Source organism: Carassius auratus, chromosome 3 (assembly GCF_003368295.1).
Source record: "Carassius auratus strain Wakin chromosome 3, ASM336829v1, whole genome shotgun sequence".
Classification (NCBI taxonomy): Eukaryota; Metazoa; Chordata; class Actinopteri; order Cypriniformes; family Cyprinidae; genus Carassius; species Carassius auratus.
In genome coordinates, this window is record NC_039245.1 from 3,747,745 (window position 1) to 3,771,928 (window position 24,184).

At 38.5% G+C, this 24,184-nt stretch overlaps 2 protein-coding genes across 5 annotated transcripts; both read right to left on the bottom strand.

Annotated features, from left to right (window-relative positions):
* Positions 1-552: 552 nt before the first annotated feature.
* Positions 553-3,352, bottom strand: LOC113043795 (probable phosphatase phospho1). The gene is made up of 2 exons (XM_026203396.1): positions 3,166-3,352; positions 553-2,182 (listed from the first exon to the last, which is right to left on the bottom strand). Exon 2 carries the CDS (start codon positions 2,122-2,124, stop codon positions 1,270-1,272), a length of 855 nt encoding a protein of 284 aa, XP_026059181.1. The 5' UTR covers positions 2,125-2,182; positions 3,166-3,352; the 3' UTR covers positions 553-1,269.
* A 1,471-nt stretch (positions 3,353-4,823) lies between these two features.
* LOC113043806 (zinc finger protein 652-like) lies at positions 4,824-23,687 on the bottom strand. Of its 4 annotated transcripts, none has more exons than XM_026203415.1 (7): positions 23,319-23,687; positions 15,652-15,920; positions 14,123-15,338; positions 12,957-13,104; positions 11,709-11,824; positions 8,363-8,507; positions 4,824-7,351 (listed from the first exon to the last, which is right to left on the bottom strand). In XM_026203415.1, the coding sequence occupies exons 3-7, from the start codon at positions 15,143-15,145 to the stop codon at positions 6,771-6,773; spliced, it is 2,013 nt and encodes a 670-aa protein (XP_026059200.1). In that variant the 5' UTR covers positions 15,146-15,338; positions 15,652-15,920; positions 23,319-23,687; the 3' UTR covers positions 4,824-6,770. The 4 variants fall into 4 exon arrangements, with proteins under 4 accessions (XP_026059200.1, XP_026059192.1, XP_026059214.1 ...); XM_026203407.1 differs by lacking the exon at positions 23,319-23,687 and adding an exon at positions 23,210-23,308; XM_026203429.1 differs by lacking the exon at positions 23,319-23,687 and adding an exon at positions 16,162-16,348.
* Positions 23,688-24,184: the final 497 nt, after the last annotated feature.

Genomic DNA, 24,184 nt, shown 5'->3' on the forward strand with positions numbered 1-24,184 from the left:
TTTATTTCAAGATATAGTAGAATATATGGCAAAGGTATTTTAGAGGAAAAAATAGAAGCATGTTTTCTCTATTCGTATGTTCTGCGTAACCAAAATCAAAATAATATCATTTATGGTGATGTATTTAGTAAACTAATTGTTTTATAACTGTAACATTACTTAAACGGGCCTAACATAAGAGAGCATAGTTGTTTTGATATAAATGCTAATTAAAAATGAAATAATCGATTATATATAAATTACAAGGGTGACCATCTTGTCTGAATGTAATCATTCTGCTGAATTCTGGAATAATTAATAGTCCAGTTTGTATCTAATTTGTTTTCTTTATAGCGGTTAAAGCTATATTTCTCAAAGCTTTCTGTGTGTCAGTTAGTCAGATTCAGATTATACAAAACAACATGTACTGTGAAAAGTGTTACCCAAGTCAACATGACTTAAGTTGATTCTGGAGTTCGAGCTCATTGTGTCTATAGATATCCTGAAAACCATGTAAGACGCATGACAGGTGCTACGGAGAGGGATCAAAACCTACTCGGACACAGAGTTGAATAAATGGCTTTATATCCATGCTGGTGACTCACATACAAAGTTCACAGACTTTGCATAAGAGAAATTAACAAACACACAACCAAACGCACATACTTAAAAATCACAGGTTAAAAAAACTACAGCACATCCTGCCAACAGAGGATGGGTTCAAGTTTACTAATAAAAACCATACAATACATACAATAGTTTGATTGCAAATACTAACAATTGGAAGTTATTTCTCATTAATAAGATACATTTCACATATATAATCACATATAGCACCTCTCAGATATGCATCTTTAAAACTACAAAAGAACAATACAAGATATTTAGATTTATGTTTGAATAACAGTACAATACAGGAATTGGTCCTAATCATAATTGATTGGTATTAATTATAATAAAATAATGCATTTAGCATAGACTCTACTGACCGGTATTAGTGTTAATGCAATTTTTTTTTTTTTAATAGTCTAAGATTCTGAATCATACACACTAACACATACACAATATATTAATCATTGTATGGATGGGTTTGTGTATTTGAATGTAAGTTTATAGCGGGTCCATTTGAACTGCACCAACAACATCTTAATAAAAGACCCTTATCACCCTGGCAGTTTCAGCCAATACAACCAAGTTGTTTCATACTATCTGGCAAAACCAAAAGAGTTTGGAATGTACTTAAGAAAGCTCTATACATTTTTAGGGCCTCATTTAGGTATGTGTGTATATTTAGGGCCTCTCTAATATTTTTCTCAGGGTGTTAATGACATCTTCTCCACTGTTCCAGGGCACCACACTGGCCTTGAACTCTCCAGGTTTGGCTTCCTCCATCTCTTGGATCAGTTTGTGCATTGGAAAGTCCCGGCGTGGGAATGCTATGTCACCCGGTGACAGTGTGAGTGATGGGCAAAAGTCATTGGCCCCATCACCCACATACAAAACCTTCTGGTACGGCCGTCCGCTCCTCTCTCGTACGCGCTGGGCCACGTACTGCCTCACCACCACTGCTTTGCACATGTTCGCCGGGCATCGCAGGCACTTATGAGAGTGGAAGGGGCGAAGCTGCAGCTGCCCGTTATCATCAAAGTGAGCTGGATTGGTGAAAATACGCAGAAAAAGCGGGCGGAAGCCCAGGTGCTCCAGCCACGTCTCAATGAAGACTGTATTAGCATCTGACACACAGACAACTTCAAAGTCCCTTGATGGCTGGGAGAGCAGGAAATGCATCAAAGTGGGAATGCCTGGGCAGGGAGGGAGTTTCTCCACTGTGCGTCGAATATCCGCCGGGGTGACGCCCTGTTCGGTGAGGTAGGCCAGCACACGCTGCATGTACTCATTGTAGCGGCCGGAACGGTAGGTGTCCTTCAACCAGCCGGGCAGGACTCCACCAGGCGCCACAGTAACCATAGAGTCGTCGCTGCACTCGTCCACCAGGGTCTCATCAAAGTCAAAGAATATAAGGAAACGCCTGTCGTTAGGGGGCGGAGCTTGAGCTCTGCTTCTGTGTTGTTGGTGGTGCTCCTCCACTCCTCTAGGAGGATGGGGTGGGGAAACGCAGCAGCTGAAGACAGAGTCCCTCATCATGGATAGGAGTGAAGAACAGCACAGATGTCTTTTTCTTCTGCTCTTTTCGCTTTGTCCACTGCAAATGAAAAGAGCACTCCAGTTATGCCAGAACTTTAAGAAGAAAAAAGAACCCGGCTATGAAATAAAACATTAGCCCTATTAATAAGCAATATTGAATATTTACAAAGTCTTATAAAATTCTTATGATTCACTGCACAGCATCTTTCCAATTTTTTCCGCCCAAAAATAGTTTTTATTTTTCAAAAAGAGTTTACCCCCAGATACAGGTACAAGGTCAAATATTTATTTTAAATATTGACAAATCTGGCATTCACGTGAATTAATTAATTAATTGAGACTACATAGTGGTGTCAATCTGATTTTGAATTGTCAAAAAAAAAAAAAAAAAAAAGTTAGAAAATCTTATATTGATAGTTTACAGTGTTAAAATATAGCTTAAAAAATATAGTTTAAATTATTAGTTGTGCTTTTCTTGAATTTAAAATATTTATATGAAGCATTGATTTATTGTCTGAGTTGGTAGGGATATTAAGTGGCAATCTCATATAGAAAAAAGAAACCTGAATGAAACGGGAAAAAAAAAATTATGAATGGTCTCATCAAGCACTCCATGTTGAGCTTTTTACTTCTGTATCTATACTTAATGATGATGCAACTCGCATCTTTTCACATTAATTTAGTCGCTGCGTAGTGTTAACATATAACAGAAGAATAGAAATTATTTATGTCTCGCTCTAATGGCTTATAATCAAAGTCAGTTACGTAGTATGTTTCTATGACCTTGGTTTCACTTTACATGCATTACAGTACAGATGATGCAACAGATGCACCTGGTTTTTCGTGCGTTTCAATGCTTGGATCAAGGTAATGTTTTAAGTTTAGCATATAATTAGACTGCAAATAAATTTAAACTATGTGTAAAAATAGTAGGCCTATATAATGAATACGGTAATAGCACCATAAAGCCCACAGCATATGAACAGACATACAGGACAGAAAATAATAGATTAATTGTCAAGTAAAAGAGAAGCAGACTACCTTGAGCCGGACGTCCAGTTTAGATGTTCATCACTACCGATCGCTGTTTTCTGCGTCTGCCCGGCTTCTCAAAAGTGCTGGAGATTTATGGTGCGATCCTGCTCCACGGAACCACAGTGACGCGCATCGGAGGAGCCCCGCCCCTCATCCATCACTGTTTGATCCAAACCTGATCCAAACCCACTGAGAGCCGCAGCGATGCGCTACTCTACACACCATCAACAGCTATCCGACTCAAGAGCTTTTACAGATAACACACACAAAGAACAACATTACATTAATAAAGGTAAATAAATAAGTCAAAACAAATGCCGAATTGTAGCCTGCATATTTGTAAACAGTGTACAGCTGCTGATCGTGGGGTTCATCAAATAAATACATAAACAAACAAACATTCTGTTATTTTGTGACTAAAATAAAATTGAGAATTTTAAATGGATTTTAATGTGGATGTAGCCTGATTTCATCTAAACTGAGTGGAGTTTGGTCACGGTTTAGTCTTGCAAGAACATCCTGTACTTTCGTTCCTTCTGTAGAGAAATGCTAATGACAGCCTGTTAAAAAGAAAAAGAGAAAAGGGAGGAGGAATGGAAAAGGGAACTGGTTTGCCATGATCACCATTCCTAGACAGGAAAGTCTTAATGCTTCACGGCGTTAATGTCAGTCACTCTAGATTCAAATGAACTGTTGTACACAGGATACAAAGAGAAAGATGAGACTTGGTTTATTCCTAGAGAATAAGGGCAATGCATTTGTACCCCTACAAATAGATGGCGATATCAAACCTGTGACACTGTGAAGAAAAACAGTGAATGCAAATCTGATTTGTTTCACTTTCATCACCAGAGTTCAGCGAGTTCAGGGCACTCTAATCACGTGCTTAACTGATGGATTACTTCTGCATTCAACACACACACACACACACGCACGCACGCACGCACGCACGCACATTTGTTTTTGTGAAAAGTGGGGACATCCCATATAGGCGTAAAGGTTTTTATACTGTACAAACTGTATATTCTCTGGTCCACACCAACCCTAAACCTAACCCTAACCCTCACAGGAAACTTTGTGCATTTTTCCTTTTTGTCAAAAAAAAAAAATAAAAAATAATAATAATCATATGATTTATGAGCGTTTTGAAAAATGGGGTAATGGGTTATGTCCTCATAAGTCACCCTCTCCTTGTAAAACCGGTGTCATACCCATGTCATTATACATAGTTGTGTTCTGATGTGTCACAAAAATACGCCAACGCACACACACGTTGGGTTTCCATGTTTTATGGGGACATGTGTAATGGTTTGTATACTGTACAAACTATTATCCCTTACCCTCACACAAAATCTTCTGATATTTTAATTTTTAAAAAATCAATAAAAATATAAAATGAATAATTCTGTTTGATTTATAAGCTGTTGTTCACATGGGGGCCAAAAAGGTCCCCAGGAAGAGGAATTTGGAAATTGCATCTTTGTGGACACACACACACACAGTATATTGATTTATATATTATAAAGCTAAACTTTATACACGCACATTAATCAGTGCGAGACTAAAACCAAAGCAACATAACTTATCTATCTATCTATCTATAGAATACATCTAATTTTCACTAAACTCTTTTGTCATTAAAAATGCCCCACTTATATGCAGCTTTCAGCCTGTACGAAACACAATTACATTGTACACATACACAAATTCAGACAAGAGAGTTGTGCTTGTGGCTAATTCATTTTTTACTTTAAAGTTAGCAGAAAGTGTTAAATGAACAATATAAAAAAGGCCCAACGTTAATGCAAGTCCATCATGTTGTCTCAAAAACAGGAACAATACAAAACAGAACTCAATGAATGTCAGATGCTTCTGTACCAGACACAAATGCTAAAAAGAAGTCGAGAGGGTAGAGGATGAGAAGAGATTTGATTAAAAACACCCCACACGAATAATTATTAATATGGTCTGCTTATTATTATTATTATTATTCTTATCTAGCAATGTTTTATTAGAAAGTGCATTCCATTAACTGATGGAGAATGGAGAGAATCAGACAACAAGTAGCCCAAAATACATTTTGAGTAAAAAAAAAAAAAAGCACGTGACTGACCACCACCTAAACCAATAAGAGTGCTTCTCAGGTGAGGAGGGCGGGGCATGAAGGCCAAACACAACTTCTTACAGGACAAACTAGAGTTCTCTGACGTATAACGAAGAATCCCAACCAAATCCCAAGTGATTCTCCCCATTTTCCAACAGCCAGCCATCTTTCACATGTCAGACACACAATAAACAATTCTGTCAGTTGCGCAAACCTCTTACATAGCAGTAAAGTGCAGAGGACAGATACCTTTGTCTAATGAGAGACAACAAAAATAATTCACAATCAATCTTTCATTCAGCCGAGTCTGACTGACTCAAGACTTTCAATCACTTTATCTGTGCTGCTCCTAACGTCACACTATTTAACACATAAGCAACCATTTTAACACTCACTCACACAATCATCTGCTTGACAAACAATCATGTACCAGGAAAAGACAGAGCAACTAAGCAGCTTTTGATACCAGCACCACAGGCATAAGATCAGTCAAAGACACACACACACCCACACACACACGTCTCCACTCCTACATTCGGTTGAATACATAAGAAACAAACCCTCTCTTCATCTTCCAACCCATCACACAAAATCTCACAAGCACGCATCTTAATTCAACATAGAAATCTGATTTTCTTTTTAAAAAGTCTCACAGAGCACGTTTATCTACTTTACACAAATAAAATCTTGGTTAAGTGAGTTCTATAGAACTTACAGTAAAACTAATGAATCATCTTTTTTTCGCCCTTTAGTTGCAGTCTTCCTATGACACATCACAGCATCGGTCTTCCTTAACAGTCTCAACCTCCGACTGAACACGTCGGAGAGCTACAGGCATTACCCAGTAAGAACATTTTTTTATTTTATTAAAAAAACTCTGTCCAATATTTGAATAAAGTCACTGACAACCACAATCAGACAACAGAAACATTTCAGTCATACAGACTACTCTGAGTTTACTGCTTAAGTGCTCTACACTATGTTTTGTGTAATGACTTGTATATGATTCATTATGTAGAACAGGAATATTTTCTGTTGTTGGGAAGACCTGCATTTCTAAAGAGGTTATACTGCATTTTTTAAATCTAGAACTTTAACCTGTGAACGATTGAACCCGTAGAACCTTTGCAACAGCAGCCGAGTCAAAAAAAAGAGTTAGAGAGAGAGAAACATGTTTGTGCCATTTAAATCCCAATGGCCCATCAATTTGATCGTTGTGACAGAGTTTGAAGTGAGGTGAAGTGAGCCAGAGTAATGCTTTAGGAAGTTTGCGCTTGTGTTCTTGAGATCAGATCACAGAGATCAGCTGTCTAACAATCCTGTTTGGTCACGAGTGCTAGTGGCAAGTTAGTTTGTAGTATCAGTTTTGTATCATACACATACACACACATAAACATTTCATTGCATTGCACTGAGTTCCAGCTTCCCCATGCCATTCGCCCGTTCTGCTCTGTTCTCCAGTGAGCTCCTGATTTCACATTAGAAAGTTTGTATGAGAGAGTGTGTTTCAGTGGTGTTGTGTAGCAGCGCTCTGTCGCAGGTACGAGTCCTCGTGCCCACAGTGGTTTATTGGCTCACTCTTGAACAGGGCGGGGGGAGGGGGCAGGACAGACGGCTGCACTGAGATTTGCTGAGGGGCGTGGCTCGTCATGGGGGCGTGTCCTGTGTGATGGACAGGAGTGTGTGCGGGGTGATGTTGTGAGGGCAGCGTCTGCATGTGTAAATGAGAGAAGCCTTGCGCAGGGACCACCCGTTGTGGTAGGGCCACCCCCGCGGTGGGACTGATCATCACGGGGCCCATAGGCGTTGACTGAGTGGGCTGGGTTGGGCTAGGCATGTGGCTTGAAGAAGGCGTGTGGCCAGTAAGGTGAATGGGAAGTGCCATGCTGGCAGGCTGAAGGGTCACCGGGCTGGTGACCCGGAAGCACTTTTCTCGGTGTGCCTTGAGCATGTTGGAAAAGCGGAAACGCTGGCCACAGATTTCACAAGGGTATGGCTTTTCCCCTGTATGTGTGCGTCGATGCCGCTTCATATTGGGCCGACTGGTAAAACTCTTCCCACAGATCTCACAGATGAATGGCTTCTCACCTGAAGAGAAGCAGAAGGATGGGAGAGAGAAATATCAGATCTTGTTTCCTTCGCTGGCAGTAAAGCTACAAGGGCTGCAGGACTTAAACATGTGGTGTCTGATGATATTATAGAGAACATCTGGGAGTGTTTAACCACAAGAGTTTAAATGTGTCCTGTCCTCTACAAGGGCAGACTTGAAGCAACTGGAGGATACAGAAGACACCAGGAAGACACATACTCATACAGAACAACCAATACACTACTAGAATTCTTCAATAAACCTGGTTGAATTAAGGAACACAAGACTGACACTTAAGACTCTTCTCTTTTCAACAACACTAAATAAACAAATAAACTTTTTAGAACGGAACCGTTCTACTCTTGTAGTATGCAATTTGTTTAAGTACAAAATATACATGTTAAAATATTTTACAATTGCTTTTTATTGATACAAAAAACACATTTACAATAACCATATTTTAATTTAGCTAAATGGGTGCATGATGTTATATTAAACAAATAGTGCTCCAATAAATTTCCAATATGTTTGTGTTGGTCTAGATACCAGAATATACATTTATAGCCAACCTCAATTTCACTGTAGTCCTAAATGCTAATTCACTTGCATTATATGGACTCACAAAGATGGATCATTTTTGTGTTCCACAGAAGAAATTCCGTCATATATGTTTGGGGGAGCTTGAGGGTGAGTAAATGATGGGAGAATTTTCATTTTTGGGTGGAGGTAATTTATGCTGTATTAATTAACTTTTAATTTCAATTTAACAATATGGGCCTGCTTCACTCAGTCTGACATTTAGGATAGAGTGACCATTCTGCCCAAATAATTGTAACCTTAAAAAAAATAATAATTTTGTAGCATGTTTTTTTTTTCACAAAAGTGTGCTTGTTGCAATGTTTTTTGGGGCAACCGTAAATTAGAATAATATTTTTTTATAGTAAAAGTAACTTCCAAGTATGTGTGAAAGATAACAAAAGAGTCTATTCTTTGAACATGGGTGAGCTCACCTGTGTGTGTCTTCATGTGCTCGTCGAAATACTGTTTCATGTTGAAGTCTTTGCCACACCACTGGCACATAAACTGCTTGTGTCCTATGTGAATGCTCATATGAGACCGCAGCTGGTATTTGTACTGAAACCTCTCGTCACAGTTCTGCACACACACACACACACACACAAACAGAAATAGACAGAATGTGGGTGGATGCCGTTTCAGCCTCACTTCAAATCAGGGCCAGACTGAAACAATCCCAACTTTGTAATATGACCATAATAACCTGTCATTACAGTTCATAAGCCTGTCATTGACATACTATTTATAAGAATCCGGGCACTCCCACTCGTTCAGACTCTCTCACACTGCACCCTCAAGAGAAACCAATGAGCCCCACCCAGACCACCCTTACGGGGTGTACACCCCTAATGCATTTCTAAGAAAAAGATGACCCAAAGTAGAGCTGAGGGAAAAACCAAAAGAGAATAGTATACTTTATTAGAGATTCTAAATTAGGGATGTTCATTTCGGTTATTTTTCCTAACAGAAAACTGAGGATCATTAACCGATTATTAACCGACAAAATTATTTTAAATTATAATTTAATTAAATTAGAAAGGATAAGTGTCTGTGACCTGTTAAAAATACTAACATTTGTTTCCTGGGAAATCATTTTACATGCACAAAAAGAAAACAACAGAACATGAGGATTCACATGGTCTTCATATCACATCACGCACCTGCAGCGCTTCAGAGAGCGGAGAAACAAATAATAAAGCTAGGCTATATATATAACAAATATAAATAGGCCTATACAAGAAATATATTTTTATTTGAATAATAAATTACAAAAATTTACGAAAAACACAGTTTTGGTTCATTTTTGTGCTGCGCGAAAGGAAACAGACGGCAGAAAGCTGCATCCTATTTTTCTTTTCTATTTTACGCACAAAGATTTGTTTTTATTGTGAATGTACACAAATAAAGGCAAACCGTTTACAATTCCGATTATCTTTATGACTAAAAGTAGAAGTTGCTTCCACTGTTAGAAGGAAAAAAACTCAAGTGATTGCGCTGGCGCTGCATGCGTGCACAAAGTTACGCTCTGCTACTTTGACAATGCAGCCTGTTCATTATCATAATAAAATACAGTCAGTCAAACATATGGATAAACACACTGCTCAGTTTAAATATGTAATAAAATCAGTGCTGTTAAGTGTTATCACCATACCACGGTGATAACCGGTTAAAATGAACATCCCTATTTTAAATGAAGCAAACAGACTCTGACACTGATCTTAACAGTGATAAGACAAGATTCCTCTGAGAAGAAGTTTATCCATCCACACTAGGGCTGTCCACAGGGCAGAGGAACTTTTTATACTTAACCATTTTTTTGGATTTTTAAATCAACAGTCTACAAGAGGGTGCCATAAATGTAAACTAAACATTAACATGTTGCATTGATTGGAGAAAAATGTTTTAAAATTAAAGCACATAAAATTAGTTTTATGATTCATTAGAACTGTTTGTATTTTGATAATAACATATGTTAAATTTAGCCGATATTTTGTCATACCATATTCATTCACTTCAGTCAATTTTGCTTTAACTACAACAGAAAATGTATTCAAAGAATCTGGCTCTAAAATTCATCATTCTCCATTGAAAACCTTAGATGTGTATTTTGTGTATTCAATCAGCCACACTGCCACTGAAATAAATGGGGATGTTAAAGGTTTAGTTCATCCAAAAATGAAAATTAAGCAATAAATGACTCACCCTGAAGTCATCCTAGGTGTATATGACTTTCTTCTTTCAGATAAGTTCAATCACAGTTATTTTAAAAATTGTCTTTGATCTTTCAAGCTGTTTGATGCAACTCAGTGGCTGTTGCACTGCATCGGCCTATAAGTAGTTTAATAAAAACTCATCCATTAAAAAAAAAAAAAGTGTCTCACACATCTCCAGAGGGTGAACAAATGCCTCCTGTAGCGAATTTATGTGTTTTTGTAAGAAAAATATAAATATTCAAAATGCGCTCACAGTTGTAAACGAAGCAATTCTGGGGGAATGATGTACTGTATGAGATCAGCGTTGCGCATGCATTTGCTCAGAAGTGACGCACAGCCGAGAGATTAAAAACAAAACAAGGATTTGTAAAGAAAATGGTCCGAGGATTTTAATATAAGCCAAGAGGAGGCTGGTTGTCCTTTGCTAAAGTAAGGAAACTTTGCTTCCTTTCCTCTTGTTAACAAACGTTGGTTTTCACGAAACTCACCAGATGCACTTTTTAATAAACTTCTCATGAACCGATGCAGTGCAACACCCGCTGAGTGGATTCATATGAAAGAAGAGAGTCTTATACACCTAGGATGACTACAAGGTGGGTAATTTATGGGCTAATTTTTATTTTTGGTTGAACTAATCTGTTAATGAAGAGTTTTCCATCCTTACATTGGTTAGAACTGTGTCAAGAAGACAGAAATAAATAAGTGCCAATAGAATAATTCAAGCTGAAATAACCGATATTTCCATGCTAAAAGGAAAAAGCTTTCCTAAAATAACAAATGCATTTTCTGTTGTGTATTTACACACAAACACACAGAACTCCTGTCACAGACTGACAAACAGCACTTACATAAATGAGCCAAAAGAAATCAGTAAACACATGGAACAAACAAATTGCTATTAACAGCAATAAGCAAATCTATATTCACTCTCTTATTCAAATATACAGACATACAGTGTTGTTTGTGCATGTCAACATTGAGCTGTGAATGTGGCATTTTAACAGCATTTACCAAAAACAAATTAAAGCTGTAAATATAGACAGACTGGAAACACACACATTTATGAATATTATTATAATTTTAATATTGTTTGCTTAGGACTCTTACATTTTGGGAATGTATTTAAAAGTTTTCAAATGACACATTAATAAAGAGTCACTGATGTTTAAAACTACAGAAAACAGCCAAACCTACAAATAAATGGGGGTTCAAATTGGGGAAACCATGGTGGGGCGGGGGGGGGGGGGGGTGTAAATACTGCACCAATTTCAACAGCTTAGACATGCACCTATTTAAGGGAAAGAAGGACTTTCTAGTGCAGGAAAAGGGATTGTGGTTTGTAACTGGTTTTGGTTTAAGACACAGACTTTACACTGGACATTAAGCAAGTATTCAACCTTGTAAACATTTTTTTTATATTTCTATAATTTATTATGACTTGTATGTCTTTAAACATTAGCATATCCCAAATTCTCGATTTAATGTATTTGCATTGTATATTATGAATTTTTTTAAACATCACAATATCAGACCTACAATTTGTGTCTGTCATATAATGTGTTCATACCTCACAACGGAAGGGCTTCTCTCCTGAATGCTGCAGTGAATGCACTTTCAGTGACATGCTGCGCTTAAAAGACTTTCCACAGGTTTCACAGGTGAAGGGCATGTCCTTTGTGTGAGCTAGAGACAGACAGAAGACCTATTGTATTGGGCATACAAATGTTTAATATCTATTTTGTGGCTGTATAGACATTTAAAGGGGTCATATGATGCAATTTCAAGTTTACCTTTCACTTTGGAGAGTTACAAGCCGTTCAGGCATAGATGAGATCCCTAAAGTTGCAAAGACTAAAGTCTCAAACCCAAAGAGATATTCTTTATTAAAGTTGATATTCTTTATTAAACTGCTCCCCGGGCGCCGCAGCATAAATGGCTGCCCACTGCTCCGGGTGTGTGTTCACAGTGTGTGTGTGTTCACTGCTCTGTGTGTGTGCACTTCGGATGGGTTAAATGCAGAGCACAAATTCTGAGTATGGGTCACCATACTTGGCTGAATGTCACGTCACTTTAATATTCAGATGTGTGCAGCGCATTTTACGGAGGACTGTTTCCTGAACCAGTAGCCTACAATGCTTCTGTGGCACAAAGGCTGTTACTATAAAGTGGGGCAAGTCCAACTTTGCAAGGACAGTCTGGTGCCTTTGACCCACAGCCTGTAAGTATGCTTTCATATTTAAAAAATGTGCCACTGATGATTCAAACACGAGTTTTGAGCAGTGTAGAGTAGCGCTGCTTGTTTGTCCTTTCTCCAATCAAAAATGCAGCCATTTCTGTTTACATGCGATATGCAATGCAATGCGTAAAAACTCAGTATAAGTCATTATAATCAGTAATTATGTCCCCACTGGATGCAAAAGATTGTAATGGGTTTCATTGTTTTCGTCTTGTCGTGCCGGGACACACAGCATCACAGTATGGTGATGGGTGTAACATATCAGTCACACGCTTGAGGCATCCAATCACAACGCACTGAATAGCTAGCCAATCAGAGCACAACTCGCTTTTCAGACCGATGAGCTTTGTAAAAATCACTATGTTTCAGAAAGATGGGGCATAGAGGAGAAACAATTAATGTTCAATATGTGGAAAATATTTTTTTTTTATTTACCTGCATAAACATTGCATTACGCCAAATAATGTTATTTTTAGTAACGTCATATGACCGCTTTAAGAATATATCTCGATGATGAAGATATAAGTGTTCACTCGGGCAGTGCTGAAGTGTGTCTGTGTGCACATTTACTGTACATACCGACCATGTGCTTACGGACATGGGCCATGGTGTAGAATTTCTTCTCACAAATCTCACAGGCAAATTTCTTCTCAGCAAAGCCATGGACAATCTTAATGTGCTCGTGGAGGGACCACAGTTTCTTAAAGGACTTATTACATGACACACACTGAGACACAAAAAACAGACACACTGTTATACAGTCCCTCCCTCTGCTGGTCAGGACTGATCTTAACACATTCCTAACTTTTAATGCACTTCATATTTCAAGTCAGATCTAATATTAATACTTCAGTTAACAATTTATTTGAGATTTTATCTCAGTTGGCTGATATCAGACATTTAATTGCACATGTTAATTTATCCAGTTTTTACCTTTGCCACTGAAAACACTAATTATTTAATAATAACACTATTAAATGTAATCCTTAGCAGATCATAAATATCCATCTTTCATGATGTTGTAATGCCTAAATTCAACATTTAAAGTGATTAAGTTTTCGTCTTTTAATAGGTTTAGACAAAATAGTATTTTTTTTATCTACATATGCATTTAGCAGATTTTTATCCAAAGTGACTAACAATAGAGTTTTTTATACACTGTGAAGCATGTGATTAGAATAGTGCTATTTTAATTCACTTTTACCTTATACAATTTCAGTATTGGTAATTTATTAGCCATTATTAACCATTATTGGTGTAAGCCCGAATTTTAAAAACAGTGCATCCCTTATTACAATAATCACTACTGAAGAACAAAGTCACACACATCAGTTTTACTTAATAAGCAATTAATATAGAAAAGAAAATGAAACTTTAGCAACTTTAGCTTTAGTCAATGTTAATTTAATTTCATATTTTTGGTGTTGCACATACACTACAGTTTAAAAGTTTGGGGCCTGTAAGTTTTTTATGCTTTTAAAAAAACAGTCTTATGCTCACCATGGCTACAATTAATTGATTAAAATTACTAGAAAAATATTAATATAGTGAAATATTTTTACAACTAGAAAACAAACTTTTTAAAATGTATTCTTGGGATGACAACACTCAGCCAAACAAAAATTGGTGCAATTAATGTGGAGTTGCATTAAATCAGAGCTCTGCTTGGACTAATGTTTATTAACAATACTCCTTATTTCCTAAGCATGTGGCTTTTCCACACGAGTTTGGGAAGACCCTCTCACCTGGATGTTCTTCTCGCAGTCTGTCTGCTGGTGAAGAGCCAGTTCACTCTCCAGCACGAACTTCTTGCCGCACTTGTCGCAGATCTGCATGCGTCTGTGCGTCACGTTCATGTGCTTCTCCAGGTACCAGCGGGTGTTGAACACACGTGGACATTTTTCACACGCTAGCGTCTCTTTCTCCTCACCCTCTCCCTTGGCTCCTCCTCCTCCAGCGACTGTCGCTCCTAATGTGGAGGAGGCGGGGCTTTTGGCCTCCTTGGCATATCTACGCTTTTGGGGCGGGCCCTCTGCATTCTTCCTCCGCCCCCTAGTCGTTACGCCGGCGGTTGCTGTTGTTACGCTCCCAGTTGATGAAGCGGTTACGCGGCGACTCTTTCGCCGTGGCGAAGCAGCCACTTGACCCCTGTGCGCCCGCTGTGTTCTTGTTCGCCGACTGTTGTTTTCCTCTTCCTCTTCATCCAGATCCTCCTCAGCACTGAAGTCATCTTCAACACTGTCATCTTCATCTTCTTCTTCTTCCTCCTCCTCGTCGTCCTCTTCCTCCTCATCTTCTTCTTCCTCCTCATCATCATCCTCACTATTGCTCTTGTCTTCTCCTGCAGTGTTTGCATTTGCTGCGTCATCTCCTTTGGACACGTGCAGGGTCTGGTTATTGAGGTTGACTTCTACGATGATCTGTCCTCGTTTGAATTCGTCCTCTGCCCCGGCTTCCTCTTCAGCTTCAGAATCCTCCGACATCCCTCCATTGCCGCTCTTTGTCGCAGCTGCTCCGGGCTCTTCCCGGTAAAACGGTTGAGTCGGGGCAGAAAGGTCTGAGGGCAAATGCGAGTCTGGTCTCGTAGCCATCGTGTTGTCAATGACCACCGAGTATGGTTTGGCCGCAGCTTCTCGCTTGAACAGCTTTGCATCAGGAGCAGAGGTGTTGTGGAAGTATGTTTGGGAGGATTGAGTCATTTGCTCCTCCTCTTGAGACATCGTCTCTGGGCCGGACACCTCGTCCTTCAGTGTCTGGCAGGACTTCATCGACAGCCGATCGCTCAGTTAAATTTGAGTATTTAACCTTCTTTATGTTTGAGAATAACTACTGTTTCCTGTCAAGGGCGATACAGGAGGCAATGTACCCCTCCTCTCCAATGAATGAGAGGAGGGCAAGAGAGTGTAAAGGAGGAGAGATGAGGAGAGACGCTTTAACCTAGCCCAAGCCGAGCCTCCATTACTTTCACAAGGGCATGAAAGAGAAACAAAGAAAATGAGAAAAGAAGACGAAGAACAAGAATTATAGTGTGATTATCAGATTATAAAAGTCTTTGATTTAACTGAATGAATGCATGCATGTTTCAGAGTCGAGCGCAGCACTTCCACACACACGAGCAGCTCATAATCCAGTATAATAATGTTGTTATTGCAAAATTGTTATTATGATGTTGATATACTATTATCATTTTTTTGTCTCTATATTGTAAAAGCAAGCACAGCAAACCTTTCCCCAACTAATGTAGTCTTCAAATGTTTCACCTCAAAGTACTCACATGAAATCCGTCTCACTGTGCAAGTACTCGCACGTTTTATCTCCCGCTCCACATGAAACTTGACTTTAGATCCAAACTTCAGTCTCTCACCAGCATCTCGGTTTCACTTGAAAAGACAATACCGGCACCTCATCTGCAATCTCTGCTGATTCAGCCACAAATCCCCTCTGTCAGTGATGTGACGGCGTCTCCGCGCCGTTGATCTCAGCGCTTAGATCTCGCAGTCATTACCAGCTGCTCCGAATCACCACCCCGCAGACAGATGCTACCTGAAAGAGATCAAGAAACAATGTGAGAGGAATGAGAGACAACTGAAAGCAATTATATCAGGTGTCAGCTAAGATGTCACATTTAATTCAGCACATCAAAGCGGATAAATGAACCACAACTACCATTGAAACAAGAGCAGTGTGTCATCAAACACAGATATTCAAGAATGAGTACAACAGTGCTTTATAACAAGCAGTATAACAACATCTCTATAATTATAGTCATCACAATGACTGTTACCCGATAAAACCTTCTGGTCTTCAAATCAGGTGCCATACATCCTTTATGTGTGTGTGTGTGTGTGTGTGAGAGAGAGAGAGAATAAGAGAGGGAAAAAGAAAGAAACGAAACTGCAGCCTGGTTAAGGTGTAGACATCTAGAATCTCACTACTAATCAGATACACACACCAAACCACAAGCGTTTCGTTTCTCAGCGTAAGTGTGTGTGAGCAGCTCAAAATTAAACCACAAGATGTTAAGTACAGAAAACACACTGACACAAAGGGGAAGAAAACCTCACCTATTTTCATATTCTGGACATATATTTTTTAATATTGACTAATGTGGGGTAATCTGGCACACTTCAGTACTGCAACATGTCAGGACGAGTCACTCGGCCGTGCTGAAGCTGCCAGCACCAGTGTTGCTATGTGGTTGCTGGGGTGTTGCTTATTTGCCAAGCAGGCCTGTAGTGATTATTTGATCTGATCATGAATGTTTAACTGCGATTACTGGGAACTTTAAATTCCAGTCCCATATTGCAATCCAACAGTTAAAAGTACACTCGAGCCTCTCTCTCTCTCTGGTGCAGTCGTGCATAACGAGGGCAAGTTAAAGTGAATACTTTAGGACAGAAATAGGGTATTACTGCATAAAATAACAAAATTATTAATTATTAAAAAAATACTACCCGGACTTATGAGGAACCAAGAAAATATAGTAATAGTGTTAGAAGAGCCATTTATATATTTATATATATATAGAGAGAGAGAGAGAGAGATCATATATGTCAGAGGTCATATATTAATTATATATATTTTTAAATAATGGTTCTTTCTAGTGCTTTGATTTTGAACAAACCCCTATAAAAAAATTTTACATAAACATATTATCAATTTGTAAGTATATGATTATAAGGACATATATAAATAAATATTTTACATGTGAACAAATGACGAAACGAGACTAATTAAAAAAAGATTTAATTCACTCAACTAACTGTTTGAGGCATTTATCCTTGATCTGTATGTCATTGACTCAACAGAGGGACTGATTCAACTGACAATTCAGACAGTTACACACTCATGAACCCAAACGAGACCACAAGTTTCAGTGTGAATGATTTGAAACGGGTGATGGGACGGAGTGTGTGCGCTCAAGGAATGATGTTCCCCAGTCAGTGGCTCCTTCATATGCCAATTTGTGCCAATAGATTGAGATCAGATATCAGAGTGACCCTGTTAATTCACCAAATTAAAAAACACAAGACCCCACATCACATGCTGACTCATCACAATCAAAAACAACACCACCTAAACAAAAAAGTAAACGGCAGCCACAAACAGGAAAAATAGCTCTGTTTTTTCGCTCTACTGTTAACGGCCTCAACCTTGACTTCCTGGCTCTCTGTGAACATCTCTGTTCTGTTAACGTGTATGTGCGCCAGTCATCATCTGCGTGAGCTGAACAAATGTTTCTGTGAAATATACATGGCTCAACAAAACCTGCATTGTACAAGCATTGACTGTGCACAACATGCATTGCACGATAAAATCTAAAGCCTTGTGACTACTAAGATAACTGTCTAATCAAAGTGAAGCATGCCACATCTGTACCAATAGCGTGACTCACATTAACCCGCCTCTTTAAACCATGGTGGGAGAGCATACCTACAGTTTATCAAAGAATTTCACCTTGCAAGATGCATCTTACAAACTATTGGAGACCTGAGAGCTGCACAGATGCGAATGTTCAATTTTGGATTGAGAAAGATCGCAAGCGCTTTTGTCTCATCGAGGTGTGAGCGAACATCTAGAAAAGAAAGTATCCAGCGGCAGCAGGAAAAGGTGTCTGACACAGTGTACGCATATATACATATACATACACATATATATACATACACACACATATACATATATACATACATATATATATATATATAATTACACAGAAGCAGTGTTTGAATGATGAAAAGTGAAAAAAGAAACAGTTATGCCAGTTAAAACAGAAATTTGAAGGGCATAACGTTTTAACGTATTACCTACAGTTTTAGGACAGATAAGCCTACTTTACGACCCATTAAAGTGATAGTTTAGGAAGAAAATGACAATTCTTTCATCAATTAATCAACTTCATGTCATGCTAAACCAGTTAAACTATTTAATTTACTTTTTTTTTTTTTTTACATAAAATAAAATGTATAATTATATGTAAAAATTGATAGCCTGAATGCACTGTAAGTCGCTTTGGATAAAAGCGTCTGCTAAATGCATAAATTTAATTTTTAATTTAATTTAATTTAATTTAACTTAATTTAATTAAGAATTTAAATTAAAATGTCAAATGTTGTTTTGGACCCCATTGATTTTCATTGTACTGAAAAAGAAAAAGAAAAAAAATGTGTTCAGTTCATTCATGCATGTTTCCTTTTTTTTTTTTTTTTTTACTCTGATTTGACCTTTAATCAAAATGTCATAACTCAAACGTCCAGTGAAATTTCCTTCTTGTAAAGTATGTCTTCTCTAAACATTTGGTCTGATTAAACACAACCGTCTTCTTACAATCAATTGCAAGCTCACATTCAGATCTGCCTCCATTCAATCAACAACTGATAGACAGAACCAAGTTCCTGTCCTGTATTTTATTCATTTTCAACAATCTTTTTCACTTGAATGCATGTCACAATATTGAAAAAAAGATCTGTCACTACTTCCATCATGACGGTGAAAGAACCAGTTCATAAGAGGTTTTTCCTTAATAAATCAGGTTAATAATTGTTTTTGCAGACAGAAATAGAAAAAAAAAAAAGGTTTGTGTAGGATTATTGAATTGTTTTGTAATCTTCATCTCAATTCATGCAGCAAATAACTCGGGCTTCAATGTCTTCAGCTTTGGATAAGTGGTCGACCGATATATTGCCAAGGCATCGGACGATAAATTTTTCTGCTTGGCCGATATGTTCGAGGCGAGACTTTTATTTTGACTGCACCGAGAAAGGCATCGCCTGAGCGCACACACCTCACATTCTCTCTCTTGTTCGCTGTCATCGCTAACAGTTCTGTCTAATATGGATAGAAGTCCGTCTAATAATCAGATAGAACAGTTAAACAAAGGAATTCATGTATACAAAATTTATAATAATGATTGCCTTCATATTATTAATAACAGGCAAACATTATAATGTTTTCTTGTTTGACGTCAGCATTAAGCAAATATGCATTTATATCATTTTAACAAATTTTTGAATGACTAATGAACATTTAATATCACAAACTTTGCAAACTTAAGTCGAATCTAGCTGTGAGATCTTGTGACATGTGTCTCCAGCATGATCGCGTGTTCTCTGTGTCAGAAATCGTGTGAACTGAATGCTTTAAACTTTGAACTCATGATTTTAAATTATGCTACACTTTATGCATTTGCCCTCAGTCATATTCATGTCAGTTTCACTGTGTGTTGTATGTTAAATTAGTGTTTCCCTGGCTTCATTTGAAAAATATGATTCCCAATGCACACAAACTTCCCAGAATACTGAGTGCCCTGTTGGTTACAGTGTTTACTTCCTTTTTAATTATAATTTTATTAAATATTTATTTATTAGTGAAAATACTTTGTCATCTAAAGTAAAAGTATGTTTATTTTACACATTTATTGTTTAATCCATTGTCAAATGATAAAAAATTTCTTAAATATTAATAAAAAAAAAAAAAAAAAAAAAAAATCAGCCCCCTGCTTTCCAAGATATCGTCATTGGCGGTCAAAAAAACAATATTGGTTGACCGCTACTTTGGATTCAGAATACAGAATAACAAGGTATGATTCCTGCTTGTGCTTTGTTTACAGTAACTAAATGGAGCAAAACCTAGAAAAATCGAGCGAAAGACCATGCATGTTAACTATTGAGGGTGACGCAACTCGCCCAAATCGTGCAAGTCTCCTGCAGTGACATTATACATCGCCGAAACGGCCACACATACACACATAAAACTACCCACACAAATAAAACCCTATACACATAAACAAACGCCCACACATATACAATTATACATGCACAAACACATACCCACACAGATACAGCCATATACACACACCTCCACCTTTCTTCCTGTGCGCTTTGAAACTTTCTGAGAATTGGAGAGCGCAGTGTATGTGACCACATGATGGGTGCATAAGGGGTCACACATCTGAGAGTGTATGCGTTGGAGTCATAGGAAAGTAGCTGGCATATATAACACATATTACTGTAAATATATTTTAAAGACTGGCCCGGCACAGTTTCCACTCTGTGTAAATTCAGTTTTGTGTTTCAAATCAGATCGAAATCCTCACTTTAAAATACCAAACAATGCACTGCATTCATATTGAAGTTAATTCTATGCTAAAGATCTGCGAAAAGCTAGTTAAAACAGCTTCATGAGTCTTGAATCGAGTGCACCTGTCAGAAGGATGCCAGAAACGTAGATTCTCATGCTCCTCGGGTTCTGCAACACAGCGTCTAACACATTGAAGGAGGAAATGAAGGAAAAAAGCTTGACTTATTTACACAAGAATGCAAGATGCATGTGTTTGCATCTACACGTCGGTCTATGTCTGCAGCCACTTACAGGTCTAGAAGAGTATGCATGCTCTTGTGCAATACAGAAGAAGAAAAGGAGAGGGGGAATTAAATGTGAAAGTGTGAAGACAATATCAAACTATTAATTTTTCTTGTTTCAAGACCAACTGAAGTGCAACTGAAGTTTCGCAATGCCTCAGGCCGCACCTCTCATCATGGTGAGCAAGTAGGTGGATGATAATGGTGACTAAACCCGGGTTTCCTCATAAAAAGCAAGCTGCTTTGATGTGGGTGAAAAATACACAATCAAAATCTCTACAATCAATGAAATTACTCATCTTCATCTCTAAAATCTTGATCAACTCAACTGTGACTCCTCCAAGGAATGAGGAAGATGAATGTGACTCCATAATCCTCGTCCAATCGATAGCCAAAATTTTTTTTTTACTCATTCAATAACAAAACCCCTTTAATCTCTTCAGTTGATATTGCAGACAAAATGAGCTTTCAAGCTGTGAACATAAGGTGGATTTAGTGCTTAGGAAATGCTTTCTAGAAGCTACAGCCAATGATTTCAGGACTGATTTATGTAGGTTTTTTTACATTCAAATGACTGAAAGTGAAACTTCCAACAGCTAACAATAAAAAAAAAATGCACTTTTGTGATTTTTTTCTTCTTCTTCACTTTTCCCGGACTCCAACTTCTCTGACTTGATGGCCTTGTACTTAATTTGTATAGTGGCAGACCACTGATAATCTGACTACTTATTCAATCGAAAGAGGTCAACCATGACAGTACTGTGAATCCACAATATGACTTTCACTCAGAAAAGGGCCGTTGGGTTCATTGAGTGCTGTTATGCAACTGTATTAACCACAAGCAAAGCTGAGTCACTTTATTCTTTTCAGATGCTCTTAAACTAACCCACCAACAGAAGAGCCTTTAATACAAGTCACCCTACAGCAGATGATGAATGGCCCAGGGAGAGAATCAGGTGCAAATTAAAGACATCTTCAAGCCTGAATGAAATGAAAATTAGCCTTATCTCTTATCCAAATGCATGTTATAGATCTTCTCGTGAATGATTCATGCATATGTTTTATTTATTTTTTTAAAAATGACTTTTTCCCCCCAATCGTTTAGTCTAAATGAACCCTGTCCCTGCAAGACCACATATACAAAAACTTTCAGTTTAAGAGAGGATCTGTGCAATTTATATCTTTACCTTTAACAATTTTATTTAAGTAGCAGATGGGCCATGAATAAAAATTATATTCCCATGATGATACACATTGCAGCCTGAATGTGTCAATGATTCGTTATGAAGACAGACTCATTAAAAAATACGTATCACAATTAAAAAAAAAGTTAAGGTAAAAACAATGTGGACAAATCTAATACTGGTGAAACGTGATATTTCTTAACTGAAATGCTTCTTCAGATAAACACAGATTCATGTGTCTGAAACACCTTGATTTGTGGGTGCCATAAAACATTTTGAATTACACAAGCTCTGGAGAAAATCTCTTTGCCCATTAAGTTGGTGAAACTTCACAGCAGCTTGGGGACTGGATAAAAGGGAAGAAGAGGGAACCCTCACAAAAATAACGAGCTTATCGAAGCTTTCTGGCTTGTCAGGCACACACATGCATCAATGCAGTTCCAGACTATATTTAAAAAGAAAGGGAGCAAATAATATTTTTAAAAAAGAGACAAAACAGAAAAATTCCTTCGCCCCCTACTCTTAAAATCGGCGCTAGCAGCTCGAGCTAACGCCGCAGTTTGAGAAGGGCCTAGCGCGCGCATCCACAACACACCTCCAAACTCCATCACGTCCACCCAAAAAATCAGGATAAATACTGGTATACAGCGCAATTGGGCCAGCATATACTGCCAGAACAGTTAGAAAAGCAGCAAAGGGTGTGCGGCAACTCACTGGCAATGAGTAACTTTTTTGGGAAAGCGACGCAAAGAAAGGGTTAAACAGAAGGAAACATTGGTTGGTCGGGACGGCAGGCGTGCAGGCCGATCGGCTAGCAGAGCTAACATCCCGAGTGCATGTACACACAGCTGCGGTGCAACGGACTCCAGCTACGACAGGACCCGCTTTTGCAAAATTGTTAAATGCGATTGCAAACCCCCCTCCCCCCCAAATCGAGGTGATTTCAATCGACCTGCTTTGCATAGCGCGCGCAGCGACAATAAGACTTTTTTAACCCTATGGCTCATAGCAAGCTAAGTTAACATTCTCGACTTTCACTTCTTACATCCACAAACCGCCCAGATTTATACTCCTTCAGAGATTTTTCTCATTCATACAGACATGCTTTCGCGGTCTGCGAGCAGTTAGTTGCAGAAGACTCTCAATGCATGTGTATGCAAAACAGCATTAGGCAAGAAAACAGTAACAATATTTGACGATTCCTGTTCTTTGCAAACAAAAACGAAACTGCATATCGACCGGTGAAAATAAGTGTTGTAGTGCATTGATTGTCACGATGACAGCATCATACCTTGACAGATGTGCGAGGGATGGTTTCTATGCATGCGGCGAACAACTGTCTGTCATCGCTGTGAATAAACGCAAATGCAGAAATTAACTTGTAGCAAAAGACTACTCACCCGAGACACGAGCGCCCTCTCCCTCATACCGTCCACCTCAAGTTGTGCAGCGATCCGATAAAACACAAATCTATAAAAAACAACAACACACTTGCTTTGGATAAACTGGTCCTCGGCGAACACAGTGAGTTTCGCGAACAGCGTGCAGTCGCATGCACGCGCGGACGAACAATCACAAATCGCTCTGGTTTGCTTCTAGACTGTCCGAGCCCAGCGCTGTTCTGCTTTACAAGCCATCGCTACGTGGCTGCTAGGTCTCGCGCATCAACCATCCTCCGAGTTCATCCGAGGCTCTCGAGCCGCCGCTGTCTGCTCTGGAGAAAGCGCGCGTGGCGTCGGTTTTTTTCTTCTTCCCGTCCTCAAAGACCGAGACCAGACAGTGTTCAGTGCGCGCGCCTGCGGCGAACCACCTCAATAAAAGTGACTTTTTCACTTGATGGACAGTTTGCCACGTTCTTTTGATTTGTTTTCTTCAGCATCACCACACCGGTCCAGGCCTAGTGTGAACTGACAACTTTCAGTTGGACACTCTTAAAAAACAAAAGTTATTTAATGCCATTCATGGTTCCGTAACTTTTAACATCCATTGAAACTTTCCAATGCACAAAGAGTTCTCTATACTGGAAAAAGGTTCTTCAGGTTATAAAAATATTAACACTTAATAATAAAAAAAATTGGTTAAGAACTCTTCACTGAAAGGTTATTTGGGGACCCAAAAATTAATCCTGAAGCACTGCTGTGAAAAGCATTAGATACCTTTATTTTAAGAGTGTAGAAATGTGGTTTCCTTATTTAGTCTACTATTCTGTATCAAACTGGCAGCTACAAAACCTGTCTTATAAAATATAAGACTTAAAAAAAAGTGT

Bases quoted from the DNA above. Each gene is read 5' to 3' on its own strand.
- LOC113043795 (XM_026203396.1), bottom strand. From the start codon at position 2,124: ATGATGAGGGACTCTGTCTTCAGCTGCTGCGTTTCCCCACCCCATCCT.
- LOC113043806 (XM_026203415.1), bottom strand. From the start codon at position 15,145: ATGAAGTCCTGCCAGACACTGAAGGACGAGGTGTCCGGCCCAGAGACG. The intron at 13,105-14,122 runs GTGAGAGGGTCT...TTTGTGTCTCAG, and splicing joins ACTGCGAGAAGAACATCCAG to TGTGTGTCATGTAATAAGTC. The intron at 11,825-12,956 runs GTATGTACAGTA...GTCTGTCTCTAG, and splicing joins TGTCCGTAAGCACATGGTCG to CTCACACAAAGGACATGCCC.